Raw genomic sequence first — 26,450 nt, 5'->3', positions numbered from 1 at the left:
TTAAACATACTACTGCCAGAAACTGAAAACAGCACCAGACCAACTCCATTCCCAATTGTATCTGGAGTAAAAATGCTCATAGTTATAGAGATAGAGCATATCGTGGTCTGGCATAATTAATTAATTGTTTGGTGGTCTGCTGATGATGTAAAATTATGTAGTTGAATGAGTGAAATCCTTTATTTTATGGATCATAAGTCTTTGAAGCAAGATGCCTCTGAGCACTAGATATAGCACTTGGATTAATTATAAAGCTAGAAGACATGTAAAATTTATGCAGTCAGACAGCCATTTTCTACTGGTTACATATCTACAGTGCTCAGACTACTGTACAAGCCATGTAAGCTAAAGGCTAACAGTAATTCATATTTACTAGATTGCCTGAAGATCTGTTGTTTCTTGGCTAATCACATGCTAATCATTCTTTACCTGGCATTAAACTTATCTTATTAAAACTATAACTTGACACGTGGAGATCTATAGTCACATACACTTGTTCTGGGAGATTAACTGAGTCAGCTTGTATACCATCTTCCAACTCTGTTTTCAAACTGTAAAACATAGCATTTCAGTTTTTTAGGATGCAGATCTTAGGGCAGAATTTGACACCATAGCAGCATATGACATCTTCAGTAAGTTATGTGACTGAACTAGGAAGCTAAACATCAAAAAAGTCGCTTAATAATTTATAGCATTTTTAAGTTTTTTTTTAAAATATGCTATGAGCTTGGCAAGTTTAAATTATGTACCTGAAAAAACTGTTTGAAAACTAGTTTAATTTAAAGGTGTTGGGTTTTTTTTCCCCATAAAAATGATGGAGTTAAACGAACAGTCTATAGAGCCATACAGGGCACTTACATATACATCATCACTGTATTGTCTATGTATATTTTTTTATATTCTATTTTGAAACCATTATGCTGAGAGAATATTTGCCAGTTTGAGTGATTTTTATTTTTTTTTATTGCAATGAGACTTGAATGAAACAATTCTAAATCAGAATTTCATCTATCCTTTCTAGGTATTCCTTTTTATCATGTTCCTATTCAAATCAGAAGCAAAAAACATTGACTTAATGAGAACAGATTATTATCTTAGGAAAAGTATACCAATGATAAGAACATTTGTTCTTTCCAAAACTATGTCTTTGTGGATATATTCTGTATGTTGGTGTCTCTGAATTGGGAGTGCAGGTTGTCCTAAGCCATTCTGAACTTTAATGCAATGTTCATTATTGTTAAGTACCGCTGAGATGTCATTGAAAATGTGTCTTCTTTCACAGTTACATTTTACTTTAAATGTACTGAATGGGACCTTTCACGTACTAAAAAGAACTGAAAAGCTAGATGCATTATCTTACATCTCAGGTACCTAATTCTGTCCACTTGTCCAGTCTCTTATGTATAACCATATTCAAGTTATATGCAAGGCTATATTAATGTGATAGGCATTTTCAGTTTTTGTATTTGTTTTATTTTTCCATTTATTTCAAAACTATAGCTGAACTCTATGCTGAAATCTGAAATCTGAAACAAAAAGGGGGAGGAATACATTACCTGAACCTTGTATTTTGTTGGGGTCCTTCCCAAGAAATTTTTAATCTTTCTGGAGTCTGCTAGATAATGATTTTTAAGCAGAGTATATAAAACTTGTCTTGGCCATCCACCCATCCATTGTGCTTCCCATCATTGTGCTCCAGCAGGGCACACGATGGATTTGTTGGTGAAAAATCATGCGGATGTATTAGATGGAGTTCAACAAGATAGTAGGGTTATATGTGCTTTTTGTTCCCACCCAAGTGGCAGACCCTTACAGCCATCCAAAATTACAGATATTTGGCAAGAATTGTGCCTCTCAGAGGGATTATACTTTACTGTTCCAATCACTTATTTGTGCTTTAAGAATAGATTTATATTTTATGGTTTCCTATTTGTTTCCAGCTATTTTCTTTCACAGACTTCCTTTGCAATTGACAGTGCTGTCTCCTTATCTCCCTTCCTCACCTGCTGTAAATTGACCTTTGCTACTTGGAGATTAAATCTCACTGTCCTGACCAGGACAGACATATTAATTTTATTTCAGAGATGTCTTCAAGAAATTAGGGGCTTTCATCTTTCTCACCATGGAACAGAAAATATTACAAGCTGTGTTTGCAGTCCAATTACCACCTTCACTTCAAATCACCATAGGAACAGGAAGAGAGAATAAAATGTTTACATCAAAATAAAGAAAAGGAATAAAGTTTAATGGCATCTGGGAAGAGACTTGTTTTCTGCAGTAGACTCTATCAGGCATTTATACATCTGAATTGTGAATTCCTTAATTCTGTAAAAAGGGCATGGTTTTCTGCTTACTGGCACAAGTGTGATAGCAAGGTAGACTCTTTCCTTAAGGTGATGTTAAATCACTATGTTGGGTACATGGATTGCAATCTGAAACAATCAGATATTTACTGCAGCAGCTGGGAACTGAGAATCTGTTCTTGGATCCTGACACCTTCCTGAACATAACATATTTTTCTTAGAATTTTTTTTATTAGAAAAGAAGTTTCAATTTCAAGTCAAAGCTCTGGGGAACTAGTGATGTAATTCTATTCAAAAAGCCTGTGTTTATATATCTTGCTGACTTAGGACCAAAAAGTCAAAGTTGGAACTGTCACGAAATCTGTTTCCCATATCTCTGGAGAGGAAGATGAGACAGAGTTGCCTCTTTCTCTGCTAGCAGAAAAGTGGAGTAGGGTCTGGAGCATTCCTTCCTTACTCCTTCCTGCATAAAGAAGTTGGATGCAGATGACAGTCTGCTTATTTCTGCTAATCCCTTTCTGCTTCTCAATTCCCATTTCTCCCCTAGAAGTAGAAGAGAACTACTGCCCTTCATATGCTTCCAATGAAACTAGGGAGGCAAATACCACATCAGGAGAAAATACTGCGTTTGAGATCTAGTGGATTCTCTGATTGCTGTGCTCTTAGGGCATGTAGCTCTCTATCTCTAGCTTGGCAGGGCCTGCAGTGAAACAGCTGCACGCATATACCTCTCAAAAGGGAAAAAAAGAAGTGGTGGGAAGTCTTCAGGCCATTCAGTCCTTCTGCATATCCCCATCACTCCATTCCGTGTTGTTCAGAGGACTGTATATCCTTGATCTCTGACAAGAATCCAAGGTGCAAAAGGGACACACGGCTCTGTCAGCAGCAGATGATTATGTACAGATACTGCAAAAGCAAGGAGATCTAATTCTCAAGCAGATGAGTTGCAGGTGCATCCCCTGTGCAATATTCACATTAATGGCGTAGCTTGGAGGCATCCACTAATTGTAGAGAAGTAAACAGTCTTGTGCCATGGGGATTACAGATGCTATCATATTTCAAGAGGTATTACATTATGTCACTGATGCATTTTTAAGCCTTTTGGACTGAGAGAAGTTAGTAAATATTTGTTACAAGGCAGAACGCATTTTCAAAATGAGCTTTAAAACTACTCAGTCAAAAGTGAGTTTTGCATTTTTGTTTCATCTCATATATGGTATTGTCAACGTGATTCATTCAGAAACAAATGTTTAACAAGGCTTCATAAGCCTTACATAAGTAACAGACTTTCAGATATGATAGTAGGTGGTACCAATACATGTTCCGAAATGTGCAGTTTGATGCCACTTGGAATTAGTAGCTGCTACCAGTATGGGAAAGTGTTGAATGAAGTGGATTCCAGTGCGTAGTTGAACAGTAACATTGCCAGCTGTAGTCTTCAGATAGCTATTAAAAAGCAATATAGGACAGAACTAGCAGATTCATTTGCAAAAGTAAAAAGCCAAGAGAAATCTTTACAGGCTCATAAACTTGTAAACAAAATTTACCTATTAAGTTGTTAGTGATTCAGCACAGTAGAATTCTGTCTTTCCTCTGTGTATTTGCAAGATCAAATATAATGACATATGCAATAAAAGCTATAGATGAACGTGGTTTAATTTTGGTCAGCATGCAAAAGTTGAGTAATCTAACTATAGATGTACTTCTGTGCATGTATAAGTACATGAGAGTGGTCAAGGTGGCAAAGTAGAAGCACCAGTGAACCCTGATACCTTCTGGCGGGAAATAAATAAATGAGGTGGATTAAGCACTATGCTACAATGTATCAAGTGGATATGCAAGCACCTTAATTTGGACACCATCCTACGAGTGCATCTTAATTTCTTCTTCAGCTCCTTCGTGTCTGTGTATGTGCACAGAGATGCCGTGTTTTGTACACTGCGAGAATATTCAGAAGTGATAGATTAATGCTCTCAGTTCTGCATAGAACAAGGTATTGCAGTACAATCTCATCTTGAAAAGATTAAAGGCCCTTTAGCATTATATGTTTCATATGTGCATATGTTTCCTTTTTAAAAGGAAACAGCTAGTTTGTATTCCTTTATTCACAGAAAAAAAAAAAACCCTCTCCTCTTAAGTCATCATTGGCTAATTTGATTTGATGAGTACAGTGGTTGGGTGGATTTCAAATTCAGTTATCTGGACTTCAGTTTGTATTCTAAATAAACATCTGGCAGTTCTGCACAGCCTTTAGCTCAAAATCAAAAGATGAGAGGAAATGCTTCACTCAGGACAATTTGTAGTACTACAGAAATCTATTTGGAATCCACTTGTGAGTATTGGCTTTGTTTTGTTTTGTTTTGTGTTATTTTGTTTTTTTCCATGAAACTAAGGAAAATTCATAAACAGGTTTGGAAACAACAACAAGAACCCCAGGCTACTCTTTCCTTTTCCATAAAACATCTTCAGAGCTGAGCATGCTATCTCTTCCTCTGTCCCCCTGCTCCTGTATCCCTTTATGAACGTTCTTAAAGAAGGAACTGAATGCAGTCTAGGAAGTTCCTTCTTAAAGAAGGAACTGTCTAAGGCTAGGCAGAGGTTTGGTACCATGCTGTGTAATGGCAGCAATAGATTCAGATACTGACTCATAGGATCTTAAATCCCAGCCTTTACTGTGTAAACAATCACTGTGCTAACCAGGCAGTTGTGCAGAAGGTGCCTTCCTCTTGAAGGAGGTCATCAACATTTGGAATGTTGGGTGGAGGAGGGCACTTACTGAATTGTGTGAACCCACTGCTGGCTCCAGTGGCTATTTCCGATGGACTGGCCATAAGTACATTTGCAGGAAGCAATTTTTTTTTGTAGAAGTCAGCTAGAGAAAAGAAGAAGCTCATTTAGAAAGTCAGGCATGCCAGCAGTGTGGCTGGTACTCCCACTAACTTCCAGGAACATAGCATGTTTTTGTCCATAGATATCTTATTTATTCCTATACTGGGACTCCTCTCTCTTCTTTTTCCTTGGAAGGAAAGGGGTATTCTTATTCCTTAGAAAAGTCTATTAGCCAAGGAAGCAGCACACAGCTGCCATGCATCAAAATAAGGGAGAGATTTCTATTACTGACCGACTGTCTTTATTCTGAAGAAGAGACTGTGTCTTTTGGGGAGTCTAAGGAAGTTGAACAAATGTCACATTAGATTTAGGATGGCAGTGTTTTTCTCCATCTTCCTGTGTCTGCAGTCAGGCTTGCTTTATGGTTCTTGTGCTTTGTATGGAGTGCTTCTACATCAGCATCTACCTGTCCCATAGGAGGTATTTCAGAAGTGGGACAAAATCTCACTCTGTGGCATGCAAACTTACTGCATTAAGACTCCTCACTGCAGTGTGCTTGAGGAGACAGGACATGCACATCTGTCCTTATGACCAACAGATCATCTGGCAATGGCAGAGAGACAGGCAATGGCAATGAGCCTAGAATATGCTCACTTTTCATCCAGCTGATTATCCTAAAGTTGCTTATTAAAATAAAGAGCCAAAGTTACAGTCACAAACCACGGAGTTCATTATAACTCTGACCAGTTACAGGCTAGTGAGCACTTGCCCAAAGACAGGGTCCTGTCACTATAATTATTTCTACTTGAGATAAAATCCAGTCCTGCTACCATGATGTGAACATGCCTTGGAGCATTAGACCGTATGCCAATACACACGACATCCTGTGCCAGTCTTCAACTGTAGGTCCTATACCTTTGGCCCAGGTCCATATGCTTCCCATAGAGGCACCAGATGGACAAAAATATTCTGTCATCTCATCATGTCCTCAACAGTGGTGGTTAGAACCTGAAAAGCATGAGAAAAGAAAGTACTGCTGCCTGTGTCCCACCTTCTCAGATTCTAGTCACAGGCACCAGCAGAGATGCCCACTTGGCCTGCACAGAGGTGCAAAATGTCTGACCATAAAAGCTCTGGGATGACTGTCAACATCCTAGAATCTAGAGCCAAAGCAGTTACAGTGCCTGAGCAAGTACTATTTGTATTGTATCTCTGAAAACTCACATTGCACATCCTGGCAGCCATCCCCTCCACCAAAGAAGAAATGAACAACAAACAAATAATATGAGCTCACCATGGCAACTCGAAACTATTGAAGACTGCAAGCCACTCAGAAATAGTAATTTTTTGATGGACTTCAGTTCATCTGTCACTGGGAGAGAAGTAGGAGGAATAGAGTGTGTGTTTTTCGTGATAGTACTATCCCTCACCAAGGATATTATCCCACTGCCCAACTCTTTGTTGCAACAGGCATACCCATGTGTAGAGTTGTTTCACAATCATGTTTCTATGCTGGACTTCTATCTTCCAGAGCATATCTGCATGAATGAATCCTGCAGTTATTTTGGTTTGCAAGTTGATAAGGGATGTCCACTGCTCTTTACCAGCTGAGACAATTTGGTTTAATGAATTGCAAATATCCATCGGTCTCTGATTCATTTCCTAATTTGGCATATGCAGATTAATAGCATCTTGATGAGCTTTTTTACTCAGATGCCATCTTCTGGTCTTCACAGACTTCCTTAAATATGAAAGATCAGGTCTCCTCTAGACAGACCCCACTAAATGTGAGGCACATAAGGAAGATGATTAAAGTACAAACCACTGGTCTAGATGAAAGAGGACTCTCAGATGGCTGTTGCAACATTGCCAACAGGAAATTTAACCTTCATGGCAAATGGCAGATAGTGCAAGTTAGACCAAAAAGCTAAACTCAGTAGCCATATTTGTATGGGAGGAGGGGAGGAATTTTGCTGCTAAGGCAGCGAATAAGGAGGTAATTACAATAATCAAAAAGAAAGACAAAGAGCTCTTGAGTGTAGGTGTCGGGATAGAAAGAAAGGACAGAAGTTGGTTGATTGCTGGGTTACCAGATGATGAGAGTGAAGTTGTCATATTTGTGAATGTTTTGCCTGGATGTAAGCATATATGGGGTATATTGCTTGTTATTCTGTTGGGTGTATGTACTGCAGTTTCTGTACAGTCACTGTCAGGCTTTGTGTGCATTGAAATTCTTTGTTATGAAAAGAGTCACTTGAGATCTATTATAGAGAAGCGCAGGTATGTGCTCCCTCTGATTTTGGCAGAGACAGTTTTGTTTTGTACTCAGAAAGATGTGATTCAGATTAGTGTCCTTCTTCAGATTTTGTTAGATTTTTCAGCACGTCTTATCATCAAAAAAAAACGAGTACATTTTCAGGGAGTGTCCAGGCTTCTGGGTGAAAGAAGCCTTCTCCAGGATAAATGGACAGATGAGTCTCATTGTCTGATACTGAATAGTACGATAGTCTTCTCCATTACATGTATGGGAAGGGCTCTTTTTGAGACTTACATTAGAAATTCTTGCTTTCACTGCATGCAACACTAATTGTAGAACTTGGTTGGCTGTGTAGCTTTGAACGTTATGTTGGCAAAAACGGAGTCACATTTGATTTGGGCAGGAATAAGATCAGAAAAGAAACTTACTTGCAGTTTTGTCTTTTTTTTTTTTTTTTTTTTCTTTTAAGCTTCATTTGTTTTCCCTTTGGTGTTGCCATCAACTATTTTTCAGACAGATTTTTTTTTTCAGATACAGTCGGTATTTTCAAGTTTAAATCTTTGCTGTTAAATTTCTATTGAACAATACGAAACCGCTGCTACTACTCATGTTCAGCTTCTCTTGTAAACTTTTAGGATGGCAGTTCTAGACCTTTCAACGTGGTTGCACCCTCATTCTGTGTGCTGATATTTCTTCATATTTCTTCATGTTTAATTATCTGAACTTAGGTTTTCCTCTCAAGAAAATGTCTGCTTGCTTTCTATGATCATTTGTAGACATTACCATGGGTGAGCATTTGCTGAACTTTGTGTACATTTTTTATCTGTAGTAGCTTTGTATAGAATAGTCCTCTCGATAACTGTTTTCACCTTAAAAGAATTCAGACCATATCTAAACTACGTGATGTTTGTTTTTCCTTTTCTTTCTTCAGAAAACTTAATTCATAAACTAATCAAGAGGTTTTCTGCAGAGAATTTAAGTCTATTCCAAATATATGCCCAATCTGTTTGCCAGGAAATATCTTAGCTGTGTGCCTCATGTTGAAGGCACGCGTGGAAGAAAAATAGCTTAATACAAAGACATGAACTGTAGGTAAAAGAACCTGGCCACTGAGGGAATGCAGAATAAGCCTTTGTGTTAATTCATGTGTAAAGCCAACTGCAATAACAACCACGTTGGAGGAAGTGCGGTTGGTTAGGCTTTACAAGATTCAGCATCGGGCTGACAAGTTGACTGGCAGGCCTGGAGGGCTGCAGGCATATCTCATGTCACAAATATAGCTGCAAGAAAGTGAGAGAGAGTGAAATATTCGTAAGTAACAACTAATTGCAGCAAAGAAGTAGTTCCACAAAATGTACTGTCCGTTTTTCCAACTAAAGGAAGGTCAGGAGGAGGAGAAGAGAGGCGGGGGTGAATGGGGCACATCAGATGGATGTTTTAAACGTGTGTATTTTAGGAAATCCCTGATTACCTGACCGGTCACTTTATGTATGGCAAATGCCATTCTCTTCGTATCACTCTGGGAAAAAGGAGAGATTTTATCATCCGTGCTACAAACTGCAGGGCTCTTTTTAGTTTTATAACTACAAGGCAGCTATTTCAAAAGCCCAAAGATCAGTCAGCTCAAGAAAAAGACAAATATTTGAATAAGTACCTTTTGTTTAACTGAAGCATTTTGTTGGAAGAAGAAGAGAAAGAATGCTGTTTTTTCAGTGCATTACAACTCCAACAGCATCTTCATTTTTGTTCCAGAAGTCTACGGAACAAATGAAGAAAGTGCCAACCATTGTCCTGTCTGTCTCATACAAAGGAGTCAAATTTATTGATGCAACAAATAAGGTATGTGCAATCACTGAATATCAGCTTTTTCTTCCTCTCAGATAGGAATACTTATGAGGTTGGCTCTGTTAGAGCACCGGGCCATAAAGGGGACAGATTTGCACTGTATGCTTCCTTTCTTTTTTTCTCTTCTCTCTGCAATTGATGTAATCTTACTGTCACTCTCCAGAAGCTCTGTCTGGAGGTTGAGTGAAGCACCTTTAATGGCTCAGTTGGAGAACATTGTGTCCAGCCTGACATTAAAAGGCAAACTCATGACAACAGACATTTGGCAAAGGGCCTCCGCAAAATCCTTTACCATATTCTTCCCCGTGCAATTCCTTAAACATGCAGAAAATATGTATGTTTTTTCTTCAATGTAGTTTTTGGTAAAAAATAAAAATATGAAGACGTATCAATAACCAAAGGTTTTATCCAGGACCAGCCATTATAAGAAAGCATACCCAGTGAGCCTTGGGTATGCTTTCCAAATGTCAGTGCCTCTCCAACAACTATTTTCCTGGTACTTCCCATCTGACCCCCTGAACTGCTGCAGCTTCATAACAGTTGTTATTCCATATTGTGTTCATTTTCCTATGTGGCCCGGCAAGGCCTCTGTGCTTTGTGTCTTACATTTCAAAATAGATCCAGCTTTTTTTTTGTTTTTAAATTTATTTATAAGACAGAAATTGAGAGATTGGAGAATTCGGTGATGGATAGAACAATGAGTCAATGAGTTATTGCTTAGCCGAAGTAAAATGTAAAATCCTTGTAAAATGTAAAATGCTCCTTGTAAAAAGGAGTAAAATAATGTATGGATTTCTCTTCTCTCGTCTAAGACAGCAAGAAAATGCAGACCACAGTGATGCTTGCATGTGAATATAATTTTTTTTTTCTGTTATGTGACTAAAATGCACCAAGCAATATGAAAACTCAGACAACTCGACTACCCCATCAAGTTAATAATGTGTGTAACTGCTTTGTGTTGCTGTGCATTCAGACCACACCATACATCTAACCCAGTATCCTTCAAACCTGACAAAACAGGCAGTTTTTAAAGTGGAAGGTTTTAAGTGAAAGAATGAAAGTAGATTTGTGATCTTCTGATACAGTAGCACTGCCAGGGCTAGAAGATGGCACGAAATAAAGCTGAAATACATATTATGTCAAGTCTAAAGTATTTGCCAGTGCAGAGAGGCCAGGGATTCCTGTCAACTCTTTTTTCTTCCATTAAGTCAAAATGGAGCTTCTGCAGCCTTCATTTCCTTTATGTTCTCTGATGTGCTGGACATAAATCAGGACATTGTAATACTATTAGTTCCAACTTGGATAAAGCTGTTTTCAGCACTAAAATCTTCTCTATAGCGTAAGAGATGTAACTTCAGTGTCTTTAGGTTTAAAAAAAACTAGATCAGGAGAACAAAAGGAGCCTCCAGTACTTCTTTGCACAGTGCATCTATTCTTATGTAAGATGGAAACTTGAAAGAATTTGGGCAAAGAGTATTAGGTGGCTCTAGACCAATCCCACTGGAACTTATGCCTAGTAGTGTAACAGTTGTAGTTGATCGAGATAAATAACGCCACAGTCCTGTGTGTTTTCTCAAAGTGGTAGAATGCTTTCTCTTCCGTTCAAAATCTGCACTGCCTTTCCCTTCTGTAAAAACCAGGTAATAGCCTGCAGCCCTCCCAGGAGCATTGTTATCAGCCTTGTCCACAGTGTGCTGTACTCAATTCCTTCGAGACCCAAAACAGATTAGCACCAAGGTGAGACCCTTTTCCGACTTGTACTGCTTCTGTGCAAGATTATAGTTGGCAGAGCTGGGCACCACTTGGCAATAAATGCATACTTTTAAATGACAAAAATAGCCGGCATTTATGTGCTTGAAAACTCAGCTTTCATTGCTGCTCATCCTTTTACTTTATTCCTCCAAGCTGAGAATCTGTATCCTGAGTTAAAGCAGGCAAAGCTTCAGGTAACAAAGAGGCTCTGACCTCATTCCACTAAAGCTATTTCAGTGGCACCTTGAAGTTTGGCATGACACCACTTCGACATGACACCATTTCTTTGCAAGTGAGGCCAGAGAGAAATTGCTGCATAGACAAAGCAGGCTTTGAGAAATTTCTCATGGATCACAGCTAACCCTAACTGCTGGATAATTTCTGTGAGGAGAATTGTCTAACACAAAGTAGGCAAGTAAAGAGAAGGCTGCTAATCAAAGCTTGGTATCTCAATGGTATTGCCTTGGCAGAAGCAGAACTGACTTTCACCTTCCCTGCTTTTTCTGAAGCTCTGGAGATTGCTTTTGACAAACTGAGAGATAATTTTTAGAACAACAATTTTACATTCTCAGTAAAGAGAAGATCATACCAAGCACAGCAAACTGATAACTTTATAATAACTTTATAACTTTATAATTTCTAGTGACTAAGACTTTTGGTCTGCTGGAGTTCTGACCCTAGGAAACAGCAAATGCATGCATTGAAAATATGTCTAATTTTGAAAGAAAGTCAGAGAGGATAATCCTGTAGAAGTTAGGGGAAAACCTATTTCACTGCTAACTTCCGTCCGCGAGATTTATTTCAGACACACCTTATTTTATTCAAAACAAAGTTAAAATGAGTGTGTTTCCAAACTTCACTTGGTTTAAAATTAAACACTAAAATAAGCTCTAAAACACAAAGCCCTATCCCAATCTCAAGTGACCTAGGAAAAGTTGCAGCATAGCAGATCTCTTTTCACACAGCATATAACTTCAGGTGGTTACTTAGTGGCTCATGATTTGGCATAAAAATGATTTAAAGACCTTTCAAGGTTTAATTCTTTCTGCTTTTTAACCTACAATGTTGACGCTACAACATCAATGAGAGTATATCACAGCTCTATCTGTAGATATCTAAATGCCTGGTTTTGTTAGAATTGTCATTCTCCCCAAAATCTTTCCTGAGGGTAAAAGTTACCAATTTGAGAACAAAGGAAATAAAAGTAACATAAAAAGCCAGTAGTCATTAAGCAGAGATTATACGTGTCATTATAAATTGGCATATATTGAAACATAAGTACTGTTTCTGTAACTTTAATGAATAATGCATTAAACAGAAATAATCAAGTATGTTGCAACAGTGTAAGATTAAGAGGATTATATCATGTCTTCAGTAACATTCTTCTTATCGTGTTTTCTTCTGTAATTTGGAATTTGGGATACTTTTTATTAAGATTTTTTTTTCCTCAAGCTGTTATTTCTTTAATTACATATATTAATTTGTCTTTTAGAAAACTTGACACCTACATACAAGGGGGAGAGCAAATGAAAGAGGATACGGCAAAGAATTCTAAGTGACTTAGTTGCATATGTTTCCCATTCTTAAAAAAAAAAAAAAAAAGAGGGGGAGGAGAGAGGGTGGGAAGGAAAAGACAGGGATGAGGGAAAAACAGAGATGCTCAGAGGTTGTTTTAACTTGAACAGATGCCACTAAGGCAACTGCAAAGTGTAGAGCTGTGAAGGACTGTGGCACTACAGATGTCATGTGTTCTTAGTGCAGTGGAGATGTCATACTGCAGCAGGCTTGTTCTTTTTCTTTGTTGTTTTTATTTTTTTATGGAAAAGCCATTGCTACAGTCAGGAGGGACACAATTCAGAAAATCATACAAACAAACCTCTGAGGAGATTTCTGTTCAATGAGTCATTCTTCTGTTAAATAAATCATTTGAAATGTGTGCATTGCTGATGCAAGGCCTAATCATAAGCCATTGTGTAGTATCTTCTCTAGTTTCATGGTTCCTTTGGCCTGAGCACAGTAGTCACATATCAGTAACTTATGTAATGACAATTCATAATTTTCTTCAAAGCTTTAGGCAGCTTTTTTTTTGTTCATTTATTTCATCAGAGAAATGTACCCCACATCTATCTCAGTAGTATGCTATAGCTTTTACATTGGCTGTTGCAAGTAGTGTTGCTCAGTGCATGAACAGTTTAATATTTCTCTCTCTCTTACAGGATGCTGTTGTCACCAAGTGGAGAAATGTTGCCAGACCTGTTTGTAGTTACTTTTTTACTAAGAAAAACCTTTTCGAGAGCTCAGGATTTTAATTAATTATAAATGATGATGGATGTTTTGTTTCTTTTTTTTTTTTTGAAAGAGTATAGTTGAATGTTGTCAAACATCATGTGCAAAAAACTGGATATTGGGCCTGTTGGGTTTCACCAGCTCCAGTCCATCAGCAGCCTGAAGCAGTGGGATATAGTGACCTTTAGGCAGAAAACAGCAGCATCAGAGGATGCCTGCGTAGTGCTTTGAAATTGTATTTACAGCTGTATGCCAGGAAAGATGTATCACAAGATAAACTGCATAAACTGTAGAAAACCCAAATAGAATCATAGGGAAAACTCCAGGGTGCAATTGTCTTCTACTGTCTTATTGGCAATTTTAGATATTGCAGGAGAGGGTCAAAATTGCAATGAATTGTGTAAGAAACTCACATGTGATATATTAAATCCCTTTTATTCAGAAACTGAAATACCTGAACACAGGAGATGAACATGAAAGTGTATCTAAAAACATGCCTTTTGCAGCTCTTTAACATGGAATTCCTAAATTGATTGAAAATATTTTTTTTCAACAGAATATTATTGCTGAACATGAAATCCGTAACATTTCCTGTGCTGCACAAGACCCTGAAGACCTTTCTACATTTGCGTACATCACTAAAGACTTGAAGACCAATCACCACTACTGCCATGTATTTACTGCATTTGATGTGGTCAGTTAATAGAGATATTTATTTAGTAGTGCTTTGTAGTTTTGCAGTTACAGTTCTTTTATTCTATTTTTAAAGAAGGCATATGGTGATTAATAGAAGGTATTGTTCATTTACCAAATGAATCTACTGATCAAATATAAGATAAATGAAGGAACAGTTTCAGAGAAAAACAAATATTTTACTTGATATTATCTCATTTCCCATCTGAAACAATTCACTTGTGTCATCACAGCTGCTGAACTGAAATGTTAGTGAGTAGTGAAAGAGGAACTTAAAAATTATTCAAGAAAAAAATATTTTAATATAGTATCGTGTATGAATTTTTGAAACACATTTACAAGTGTGTCTTGACAAGAGACATCTAATCTAAGCTGTAGTCTTCCAAGAAGTTCATAAAAAGCACTTCTGGCCATCCACTCTGAAATCGCATCACATAGCAGATAAATCAGAACTGGACCAATGTGCATTATATAGAGTGTTCAGTCCTGCTGAGAGATAGGCTCAAGAGCTACCTCAAATTAAGTTTGTCTTTTGGACTGTGTTCTGGTGCCTGCAAAATTGAGGAAAGACTAGTGTGGTGACATCCAGCTGTTTGGCTGCTACGCTCATGAGTCTGTCCCAAACCAACCAACAAGAAGTGAGAGTGTTGGAGTCTTCCTGTGGAGGCCTTTGGGCTCATCCCACATTCATGAAATTGATACGGATTGTTTTTTGGACAGATCAGCAGGCAATCTCTTTGGGTTTCTTAGCTGCTCCATGGGCTTTTGTGTTTCACTGTTTAGCTGGATCAGTCCTGATAACTCAAACATTTTTTTTTCTAAGTATTTCTTAAACCTATTGGTGTTTTACTGAATAAAGTGGAGAACTGAAAATTCTCTGCAAATATATAGAGAACATACTCTAAACTGAGAACTGAAACATTTATAGCTTTGAAGAAGAAGAGACCACACAGACAGCTAACTACGTATCTCAAGAGGTCCTTGCAATATTTGGCTGCAATACTGAATCTCATAAATTTGAAACATCTGTGATAACAGAGCTGTGCAGAGCACTGTGCTTTTTATGTTCGTGTGGAAAGGGGCACCCCTGTAACCATCGTCAGACCGTAGTAATAGTCTAGATGGTCCCTCTGTTGTCTTCATTTCTCTGTCATTGCAGTGGGAAATTTAGCTTAGCAAATGATGAAGGTAAGGGAAAAATTATATTATCAGCACCTTCTCCTTTTTGTTGCAAACAGATTGCATTTACTTTGAAGTAAGTCTCAAGACTCATTTCAATGGAAGTTCTTACAGCTCTTCTAATTTGGTGGACTGAGTTCTTCCCACATTTATGCTTCTCAAATAATGATGCAAAGCCTACTGGTGTCTCAAAAGAATTATGAACATGTATCAATTGATCAGTTTTATTGTTTCCAGCTAAATTTGGTGAAATAAAATAATAGCTCTAAGTTTTAGGACCAAGAAGGCTTAACATCCAAAATGTCTGTGGAATACTCACCTAATGCCATTTCATCTAAGCACAAGAGAAATTTAAAATTCCGTACAATTGTTATATAAATTAAAAATTACTCAAGAAAAAGAAGATTTTAATAATGTCTGTGAATTCTCAAAACATGGTTACATAAATTAAATTTGTAAAGACAGAGATGTCTGAACAGAGGCATTTTATTTGTGACTGGGAAAGTAGTCAGCATTGCAGAGAAACTAAATAATAGCTTGAAGGAAAGTAGGTTAAAAGGAATATTAACCTTTATGTTCAATACTTTTGTTGTTTAACTTCTCTACTGACATTTTAGTGCCCATGTGGAATAGAAAAAGATTTTAAATGGTATTAAAAATAGGCAAACTATTGTCAACAAAATGTTACATTATATTAGTGATAAGTGAATCAACTGAGAGTAAACTGAGTGACATTTTTATTTCTACCAATCCATTTAAACACTTCTTAACAGTTTCAAAGTAATGCATTTTCGTTTATAGGCCTAATGTTCAAGCAAAAACACACAGCCAGGTTTATCAGATAAAATTCATCTTCTCCCTACTCAGCTAGGAACGCATAGTGATCCAGCAATAATTCTAACATTTTGCTCACTTCCCATACTTTAGGAGGAGTGTTTAATACCCCAACCACTATAAATGGCTAATTTAAGAAACTTTACTGTCTGTATTATTTTTCATATGCTACGTAATCCTCAGTGGGGTATTACTTACTCAAATATTCTTTTTTTTTTTTTTTTTTTTTTTTTGGTGCTGTTTTATTTCTCAGAATCTGATATTACTGATGGAAGAACAAGCTCCATGAAAAAAAAAAAAATCTAGATATTTGCAACATAAGCATAAAGTAAATTCAATTTAAGTCTAGCACTTACAAAGGAGCCTGGTCTTCCAGTTTGCTAATAGAAACAGTCCTCTTCATTTTTCAAGGGATAGAAGTCCAATCATAATAAGAAAAATAAAGTTCAAAATGGTAAAATCCACATTAAAGTGTAAAAAAGAAGCATCTTAAATCTTATATGATATGGTAATATAATCACAGAATCACAGAATTGTAGGGGTTGGAAGGGACCTCCAGAGATCATTGAGTCCAGCCCCCCTTCAAAGCAGGCCCCTAATAACAGGCAATAATGTATATATATTGTATATATATATACATACATATACATATATACATATGTATAATATATGCCCTGAGATGAAAATTAGGTCCCGTAGTTCAGGAAACTGGAAAAAACTTTTTTTTTTTTTTTGCAAATAGGAAAGTGTTTCAGTTTAACAGCATGTCAATACAAGTATCACTGATGCTTAGTATTTAGAAGTGACTCAACTTCTCTACTCAGAGTTACAATGTTTGAAAATTGGGAGTGACATCAGATGCTTAAGATATTTTGAAGAGGACAAGGTTTGGGAGTAGAAGATTTATTGATCAATATTTGAAACTCACTTCACACATCCACTTGCATAAAGCAGACCCAAAACCACCAATGAAGTATTCCCTTTGAAAAAATAAACCATGATAATAGTTCCTACACCAAAGTCCTTTCACGTATGGGAGACATCCAAATTAATTTCAGTCAGACATTCCTTCACTATCCAACACACTGATGAAAAGAAGGCAATCAGCATAAACTGGCACAACAGCTGCTCTAGTTCATAGAGTAGCTACATGAACTACTTAGGATAGACGGGGGTTCTGTGAAACCCCAAACTTCCCTTCTCTGTAGTCTTCTGTCGTTCATTGTGCAGACTTAATCTGGGTAAGCATTGGAAACTGCTAGTACGCATATTCAGCAGCGATGAAAAACACATGGTTTCAGGCCTCAAAATTCTGCTTATAGCCTTCTTCCGGTGGATTTGGGGACTGAAATTTTTTTTTCGAAGCTGTTCTCTGTTCTCGTGACCATCCAGATACAATCAGTACGGTATCTGCACACCTTAAGAACTGAAAACTTTTTTTCTTTGCAGTACCCAAAGACAGCATGCCCAGACTGTACTCTCTCAGGGCATATTAGGCAGAATGTGGGAAGCCATTTTAATTTATCCTCACAACCTTCTTGAGATGGAGCACTCAGGCACCAGGAGCTTTCAGCTCATGAGCAAATGAGTCTCCCCTGTTGGGCTAGTCTACATGGATGGCTTTTGCAACAGCCTCAAGGTCACATTTGGAAGGCCTGTTTCCATGGCCATGTTGCATACAAAATATCTCTTTGCGCCATGTTAGAAGAGAAGGATGAATTCAGAAGAGTATGCTACTGACCATCACTTTAAATCCAGGATGAGAAGGATTCAAGAATTTGAGTTGCAGGAGTGTCTGTTCATGAAAGCTGCATGTAGACCACAGCTGTTAGAAGCAAATTCCAGCCATGTTCATCTCTTTGTACCACCCTTGGCAAGTTGAGCCTTCTTCCCCTTGATTGAACAAAGACTGATGTGTTAGGGTGCGGACAAATGCACGTCCTTTCTAGCTGTCCCAAAACGTAAATGTTTTCTGGTTTAGAAGGTAAAGCATATGAATAATCAACAATGTAAATGTATGTGTATGACAGTTCTTGACCTCAAAGAACCCCAGTTGTTAATAAGTAACCTACTCTTATTGTCAGATTTCTGTAGTAGGGATCCTTAACATCTGGCCTTGAAAACTCTGTGACGACGAAGAATTGGGCAAATGATTTCATCTCAGGGGATGGAAATTTTGAACAGAGTTGGAATTTTTCAGATTTTTCAATTTAAGATTCCGTATACTGTGTTCTGTTTGATTTTGCCAGCTGAGATTTTTAAGTTCAGCACCTTGCAGAGGTGTCCTAATTGACATTCTACACAGAAAATGTGGTGGGTAGCTCTCACCAATTATCTGTGAGATGCCAAAAGACACTTCAGTAAATTCAGTCTAAAGATCAGATTTAACTGTGATCTTAAAAGGAAAAAAAGATCATTACCTGAAAGCAGAAACCCATCAAATCTTCTCTATATCCAAAATGTTTTTCTAAAAAAATCAAAACGTTAGCTTCTCAAAAAAAAAAAAAAAAAAGTTATAATAATCCTTTGCAAGTGACATTTTAAGCTTTTGTAGATCAAAAGACAGAAATTAACGATCTTGCTCTCATTCTCAAAATAGTCCTGAAGCCTCCATATAGCTTTATAGAAGCATGAAAACACAGTGAAGAAACAATGCAGCTTGTGCAGTAAAGAAAATAAGTCCAACAGTAACAAAGCAATTAGCCATTGTAATTGGATGGCTGAATTAAAGCAGTCGAAGAATACCGACTCAGACTTGAACTAAGGAGCTGAATGAACACATTATGTTGCAAACAAGGCAATTGATCTCAGTTTTTCATATCACAAAAATTGTTGCTTAAAGGCATTAGCTTACTCACCTTCCTTCTCTGTCAAGATACACATGGAACGTGACTGTAGCAGAACTCAGAGTCCCAGTGGTCCTAAAAACTTTACCTCCTTTCCAAGGAGCTTATTGGGATGCTGTAAGGGTCAATGTCTCACATAATGACCACGGGGTCTATAACCTTGTTCTAAACATCTTGTTTTTGCTTCATTTTATGTCATGTGTAAAAAAAGAAGTCTCATTCCATCAGAAGGCTTTCCAGTATGGTTTTTGTGGTTTTTATCTTCCTCCTGCATCACCAGAGAATTCCTGCTCTTTTCTCTCCAGTAGCAGCCCATCCAAGAATATGTAAAAACTCTGACTTTCATATTCCTCTCACTGTACTACAGATGAGAAATTCCTCAAACCAAATTTATTTAGCCTTGGTTTTTTTTTTTTTTTTTTCTAAATATGATTCAGCAGATGTTGTGTTAGTTTTGTTTTGTTTTGTTTTTTTAAAAGGGACAAAGCCCTCCAAGGCCTCCAACTGAAGTGTACGCATCACTTCTTCAAGGTTCAATCACAGTACACAATGTATGACATTTATACACAATGATTCAATTTATGTTTAGAACATTGAACAAAGCAGTAAATGTTCTGTTATATTTTAAGTATTTCATATATATATATTAACCATTGAAACAGTTAGATTTTCACATGCTCCAGGAAGGGCTATTTTTTAACTTTACACTCTACTCAAGAAAACAAATCACAATGATTTCTCACAGGATCTAGGACCCAAACTAGATAGCCTGTGCATGGCAAACGCTCTGCTTTTCTCCACTCTATTCTCAGGACTTTACATGCTGTCTCCAAAGGATCTTTGCACATACTTCCCTGGGTTGTGCACTCTCTCACTCCCATAGTATTACTGTCCACTTGTTCTCCAAGCCCTCATTACATACTGTCAGTGTATTCCTTTATCAGTGATAGTATCCAGTGTAGATAATCCCATGATGATACAGTACACTATCTTACTGTCTTGACAGCAGATTAAGGTGTCTTTAGAATAATATCCTTGTCCTGCTAATATGTGCAGTCCATTTCAAATAATATTATTCTGTGCATTTTTAACAATTATACACAGCTGGTCTTAATTCCATAACTAGTGATCTGCTAAAAAGCAGAGTGCTTTATTATGGTCTTTTTAGCCTTTCATTTCTGACTTCACTGGAAAACTGTATTCTCAATCTTTCTCAGTCCAGACCGGTTCCCTTAAATTAAAAGTGAGACAATTTGGAGACTGCTGCCACCAGATAACACAGAGGTTCTTATTTGGGAAGTTCTGAAACTTTGGAAAACTTTTGTTGCTGTTAATGCAGTCATCACAGCTGAGAGGATACTCCGGTGGAGGATTATAATTGTTTTCCCTTTGACCCAACAAAGACCAGGGTTGGCACCCTATATTATAAGAAGCTCTTATAATGAGCTAAATAGGCTGAACTTAGCCTACATGTTCTTAGTATAAAGCTGTGATAACAAAGGGATGAAACTTCTTAATGACTGCAGTGAAACTGTAGTATAAGGCATGAAATAAAATGCTTAGCCCATTAGGTGTATTTAAACACTGAAGGGCAGATAGTGTGTGTCTGTGTTTTGCACTGCTTTCTGCCTTATTAGAAACTCAACAGTTAGCCTCGACTAGCTAAAAATGCACCTCATTTAAAATTAATACATTTGAAATAACATTAAAAGCCTGTGGGAGTTTTAAGGGCTCACCTAGTTTTAAAGTAATGCAGAATTGCATCCAGCTACAGAGGATCAGGAAGGAGAGAGTAATTCCTGAATTACATCTAAGATGCATGACTTATGGTAAGGAGACTGCAGGACACGAGGAGGAAAGCCTGCAGGCTGGTGTTTGCTCTGCAGGGGTCCAAAATGTTGTTGGAAAGCTTGTAGGAGCCTAGAATTAAATACACCAAAACAAACCCACAAGCCTGAAAAAATTGCCATAGGCTTTCACTTGCAATTTCGATTATGGTCAAATTTGAAACTCGCAGCTGCTTTCAGCTGATGTAAAACTTTACTGGAAAAAAGCATTTGTACTGATCCCCCAGTTCCTCATTCATGCTTTATTAAACCTTTCAACAGGTTTTCTTCCACATATTCTCTAAGCATTTAAAGTATTCTAGGTACAGCTGATCTTGCTCTTAAGAACCTGACCTCTTTGGTAATACATGCTAACTCCCCAGGCTTAAGCTGACATTCCAGTTTAAGCTCAAACAGTTTTACTTCTGGAAAACAAAACTGTAAGGTTGCCTCTGCCTTTGAAGCACACATTGCAAGCGTAGCACTTAACGCATACGCGGTGCACTGCATCTGCATCTGCACCTTCGACACGTGCGTCTTGTCCTCTGGGGAGTGTCACAGCAGATCTGGAGCACTCTCCTTTTCCCATGCTCCCTGGTGATGGCACTGCATGGTGTAAGTTGGGCTGCCTGCCCTAGAGGCAGAGGAGAGGCCAGCACGGGAGGTCTGAAATGGAGTGAGGTGGAATGTCAGATACGTGCAGTAGTGGCCATTGGCTAGGATCTTGGAAGCAAGAAGAGCTGGGAAGGAGTCAGGAATGAATACACTTGTTCTAAGAGGTGACACCCACCCACACAACTCTTTTTTCATGTCTAGTGAGACAATGTTTTCAAAGATTTGAAAAGCTGTTGTTTTCACTACAGTAAATTACATTTAGATTGTCCTTAATTAATTAGAAATCAACTGACTGATGTAAATATTGCAGAGACTTAGGAAGTTATTATCAGTGTGTTTTTAATTACTTTCATTACAAATCCATTCTGCAGACAGTACTAACACTTCCTTTATCTAACAGCAACTCTGCCTAATCCCAATTTTAAATGTTTTTGTTTTGTTCCAGAATTTAGCTTACGAAATCATTCTCACACTAGGACAAGCATTTGAGGTGGCCTATCAGCTTGCACTACAAGCACGAAAAGGGGGCCATTCTTCAACCCTCCCCGAGAGCTTTGAAAATAAACCCTCCAAACCTATTCCAAAACCACGTGTTAGTATTCGGAAGTCAGTGGTAAGTAGAATGGAGTGGTGCATGCAAAAAAACAACAACATTCAGCTATACAGTAAGAGTTGATACGCATGTTGAAGCTGTGTCACCTCTACCCAGCACAGCCCTACTAGGTTGTGTCACTGTATCACAGTCAGCCATTTGGAACTATCATTCATTTTGTGTTTCCTCAATTTAAGAAGTCACTTGACTAGTGCTAAGGATCACAGCCAATGCATACATCCAAAGCTGTTCGGTTCCATGGAGTTTTTTGTGTCAAGAAATTAATCTGGCATCACTTATGTCACTGCATGTGCATACCAATAGTGCACAAATTCTGTTTGATTTAGGTACGATTGCCATTTGATTACACCTAATCAAATTACAAATCCGAATCAATTTACAATGATATTTTTGCCACAACAAGCAACTTCTTTTCTTACCTTATTCATTTATTTATTTATGATGCTCAGCAGAACTAGATTTCAGAACCTGTTTCAGAACTGTGTTTCAATACACCTTCTTAACATCTTTGGAATCTCACATTCCTAAGAACCCTGGGTAATCGGAGCCTCCCTATTACGTCTACTTAAGGTGCCATCTTAGAGGGCATAGCTGACAGAGAAGCACTCTTTTATGGTATAACTTTCCAAAAATTATGAAACTTATTTTAAATCAAGCGAGAGTACAGAGATGGTGTGATCTGAGTGTGTGCTGTATCATATTCCCTGGATATAAAGGGAGAACCATCCTCTGTGATAGTTAATTCTAGGATGAGTGGAAGGGATATATACACATGAAAGCGTGCTTTTAACCGTACAGTTTTGAGTACATCGCTATAGATTCTTCATCCATAGACTTGTAAGAAAGAACATTTTCTGATGCCATCATCTGTCTCAGTATTAAAAGGACTCTGCAGCATCAAGTCTTGCTTTAAACATAGTGTAACAGGCTTTGATGCTCTATAGCTTGGGGATAGACACAGCTCTGATCTGAACAGTAAAAAGAGGGCAACCATCGGTAGGTAGATGGGAATGTAGACCCTTGCACTGGCATGCTTAAGGCATTAGAAGAGGACTTTGTTGATAAAGGGTTTGCTCTGTGTTCTATTTTTTTGAAAGAAATATCATCAGCTAGAAATGCTGTGTGCAGAGATGGTAACCCGTCTGTATATTTGCATTTGTTTTAAAGCAGATAGATCCGTCTGAACAAAAGACTCTTGCGAATCTACCATGGATTGTTGAACCCGGACAAGAAGCCAAAAGAGGCATTAATACCAAGTATGAAACTACCATTTTCTGATACAAAACTGTCCCCCTATTCCTTGTTGTGCCTTGCACTCCAAGCAGTCACAGCACAGCCTTTCCTTTATGGCAAAGTTTCAACCCAGCAGAGAGGAAGACTGCACTGTATGCGTGGCCTTGTAACTAACAAAAAAGGCTGATAGTCATTTCTGGTGATGTTCTTCTTTCTGCAGCACTGACAGAAGAATGACACTATACGAAGACTTTTAAAATTACAGTCCACAAGAGGAGTGAGAAACCTTATTTTTCACGCAGTTCTCCCTTGTGACTCTGCCACAGTGCTTTCTTTGACTTCTTATTTTAGAATTCTACTTTTTAAAAAACAAAAGGTCTCTAAACTAACACTAATGCTGCCTACGAGTAGGATATTTGATTGGTTTTTTATTTAAATCTTGGCAGTTTTTAATTGAAATATAAACCAGAATTAATAAATAGAGTATTTGTGAAACCACTGAATTCATTAATATTTGCTGTGTTGAATAAAGAACTCATTAAAGTGACGAGAAATTAGGTACCCTGATTTCTGTGTGCGCTGGTTTTATATGTAATCATTGGTGTCCTTTGATCCTCTGCAGAACAGGAACCTCTTGAACTGTAACAAAGGATCAGAGTTTTATGAATGGTTAGAAGAAAGGTATTAATAACGCACAGAAAACATTTATTAGATATTTTTATGAAAGAGAAGTACTATAGGAAAACATGAGAGTATTTATGGAAAGGAAGCCAGATTAATTATGACAAATGTTGTTTATTTTAAGGTTAATTAAACCATTGCTATTGCAGCATTATGAAAATTATAGAAGTTGTAGCATCAGTGCACTGGATGTTCCATGTCACCAGTCTGAAATGGAAGTGGAATGGTCATTCTACCATTCTACTCCACTTACATACACTTTATGCAGTTTGACATTGCTATAGCCATGAATTCTATTCGTATTTTTTAAAATAATCTCAGTGGTTCTAAAAAAAAAAAAAAAAAAAAAACCTCAAAACTCTGGATTTTGCTATCAAGATTTCTGCCACAGAAAGCTTGTTTAGAAGAATGTTGATAAAATTCTACCACGAAACATTTTCTAAATAAAAATAGTAAGAAAAAGAAAAAAATTCCAAAGTAATAAAATTGTTTTCATGGAACAAACGAGTTAAGCATTTGCTTAATATTTGATTAAATAATATTTACTTACATTTTCTTTAAAGTGTTTTAATTTTTTTAATGTCTGTGGAGTATTTGTATAATACCATGATGTATATTTATGTAGAACTGAAATTATAACAGTACAAATATCACTATAGGAGAAAAATGGCATTTTAACGTATATTGTTCTATCAAGTCAAATTGTGAATCATTTTGAAGTTCATTATAGAGATATTGATAAATTGTGTGGTTGTCTTAGCGTTTTTTTAATTATTATTTCATATCCAGCTGAGGTTTTCAGTTTGACTCATCAGTTGGTGAATTCCAAAATTGAAAATGGAACTTGGTTTAAACCTGATAATTGTATATGGTTTAGTTAAACATAATCATAGCGCTGAGTGATGACATAATTTTAATACAGTATTCAATTTACTTGAACAAAATAGTTCCTTGTACATATTTTGCCTCTTCACTGTTGATATGTACGTAGTCAACTGACAGTCAAAAACTAACACAAAAATATGGTACCAAAAGGAAAACTGTATAGGAGAACAGTAAATAGTAGCCTCACTGCAACAAAACTTATGTAAATATGCTTGGGCTTCCAGTTATAAATTTTGTAATTTTGTCATTTATTTATATCCTATAAAAGCACACAAAATAAAATGAAGTTGTACAGTCCCTGTGCTTTGTGCGTCACTTTATCATTGCCGAAGGAAACAAAAGGGGCTTGGTCCCAGCCATCAAACAGCCCTCCGTTTCCCCAATTTCACTGAGCTTGGAGCTTATCCCACACAAACACAGGCATCGCTGCGGGGACAGTTTTGTTTTAGAATAAAGATTTTGCTTGCAGATGGTAAATACTTTAAAGGCCTTAATTAAATGGCCCTTCAGTGCACTACTCAACTGCTGACTTTCTGTATTTAATCGCGTGCTCTAAAGAACTGCACAGGGAGTTGCACTAAAACGGGCTCGCTTCAGGCTCCAGAAGTACAAAAGTGGCCAGTTTTCAGGCTATAAACTGGGGTGTTGCTAATGCAGCTGAGTGACCCCAAAAATTTAAGGATGAGGCAAGAGGTGTAGCACAACTCCAATCAGACAAATTGAAGCAATAGGAGGGACTGGCAACTTGCAGGATAAATTTGATCCAGATTCATCAAAGGGATGGCAAAGAGGTCAGGTGGCAACAGTGAGCAGCTGGAATTGATTGGGAGCAAGGATAAGGGGCAAAAGTGACTGAGGGAGGCTAGAAAGACTGATGGAAGACTGGTAGTGCAGGGAATGAGTGTGAAGAGGAAAGTTTGGGGATGCAGCAAGTCAGTGCACAGCTGGACCCTCATAGCAGACAGACATTGATAGTGGAAGAACAGGTAAGAGTTTGCAGGCATACAGTGCTTCTGTATTTGTAGAAACCTGGGATTTTAGAAGGAAACATCTCCTGCACTGGCTGATCCTAGCATAAACCCACTGGAGGCAAATCCATTGGGTGTCCTCTATAGCATGGGATAATGTTAGTGTTCCTTTCTTCAGATCCATAGAGACTTCTTTGAATATAGAACACAAATCTGCACTAGCCCAAAGTAGTTACTACTTGATCTTTAGTCCATTTTGGTGAAGATGAACAGCCAGTTTCTTTTTTTAAGTAGAATGCTGAAATTTTATAGGAAGTGAGAAAACAATAGTCAATCTTAAAAGTGAAGGCAGAGAAAAAGCCAGACACCTCCAAAAGATCAGAAAGCGAGGAAGATTGCTTTTCTTGTTCACTACTCAAGAAAAGAGGGAAGAAAGGCAGTCAAGGGGAGTACATGAAGAAACTGGAACATTTGGCTGTCATGAAAACAGGAGTTAATTGCAACAACTGCCTTCACTGGGAGAGTGGAGTACTGCTGAAGATGAGAGGAGGTAGATTGCACTTGATATGAGATGATAAAGAAACTGGAGTCAAAGTAAGGTAAGTGTGAGTGACAAAGGATTTTCATCATTAGCAATGAGGTCTCTAAAATACAAAGGAAAAAGATTCTGGGGACAGGAGGAACTTCTGGGAAAACAAGGGGGATATTGTATTATGGAACTGGAAGATTTTCTGAAGGAGATGTTGCATTTGAGACTGGACATAGTGACTACTCCAATCTGGCCTGGCATTTATTTAAAGCCAGA

General features: G+C 37.6%; 1 protein-coding gene across 5 annotated transcripts in view; it reads left to right on the top strand.

Moving 5' to 3' along the window:
- Positions 1–24,974, top strand: part of ANKS1B (ankyrin repeat and sterile alpha motif domain containing 1B) — a 407,202-nt gene extending 382,228 nt beyond the window's left edge. For 3 of the 5 annotated variants that reach the window (XM_085223680.1, XM_085223692.1, XM_085223662.1), the window contains 4 exons: positions 9,142–9,228; positions 13,829–13,966; positions 21,711–21,878; positions 23,046–24,974. In XM_085223680.1, the coding sequence (XP_085079806.1) occupies positions 9,142–9,228; positions 13,829–13,966; positions 21,711–21,878; positions 23,046–23,156 (504 nt within the window). In that variant the 3' untranslated portion in view covers positions 23,157–24,974. The remainder of the gene's footprint in view (positions 1–9,141; positions 9,229–13,828; positions 13,967–21,710; positions 21,879–23,045) is intronic. The other 2 variants (XM_085223686.1, XM_085223671.1) reach the window with 1 other exon arrangement.
- The last annotated feature ends 1,476 nt before the right edge of the window (positions 24,975–26,450 follow it).

Source organism: Meleagris gallopavo, chromosome 1, assembly GCF_905368555.1.
Source record: "Meleagris gallopavo chromosome 1, MGAL_WU_HG_1.1, whole genome shotgun sequence".
NCBI lineage: Eukaryota > Metazoa > Chordata > Aves > Galliformes > Phasianidae > Meleagris > Meleagris gallopavo.
The sequence above is the reverse complement of the archived record's forward strand: the minus strand, read 5'-3'. Positions and strand labels throughout refer to the sequence as shown.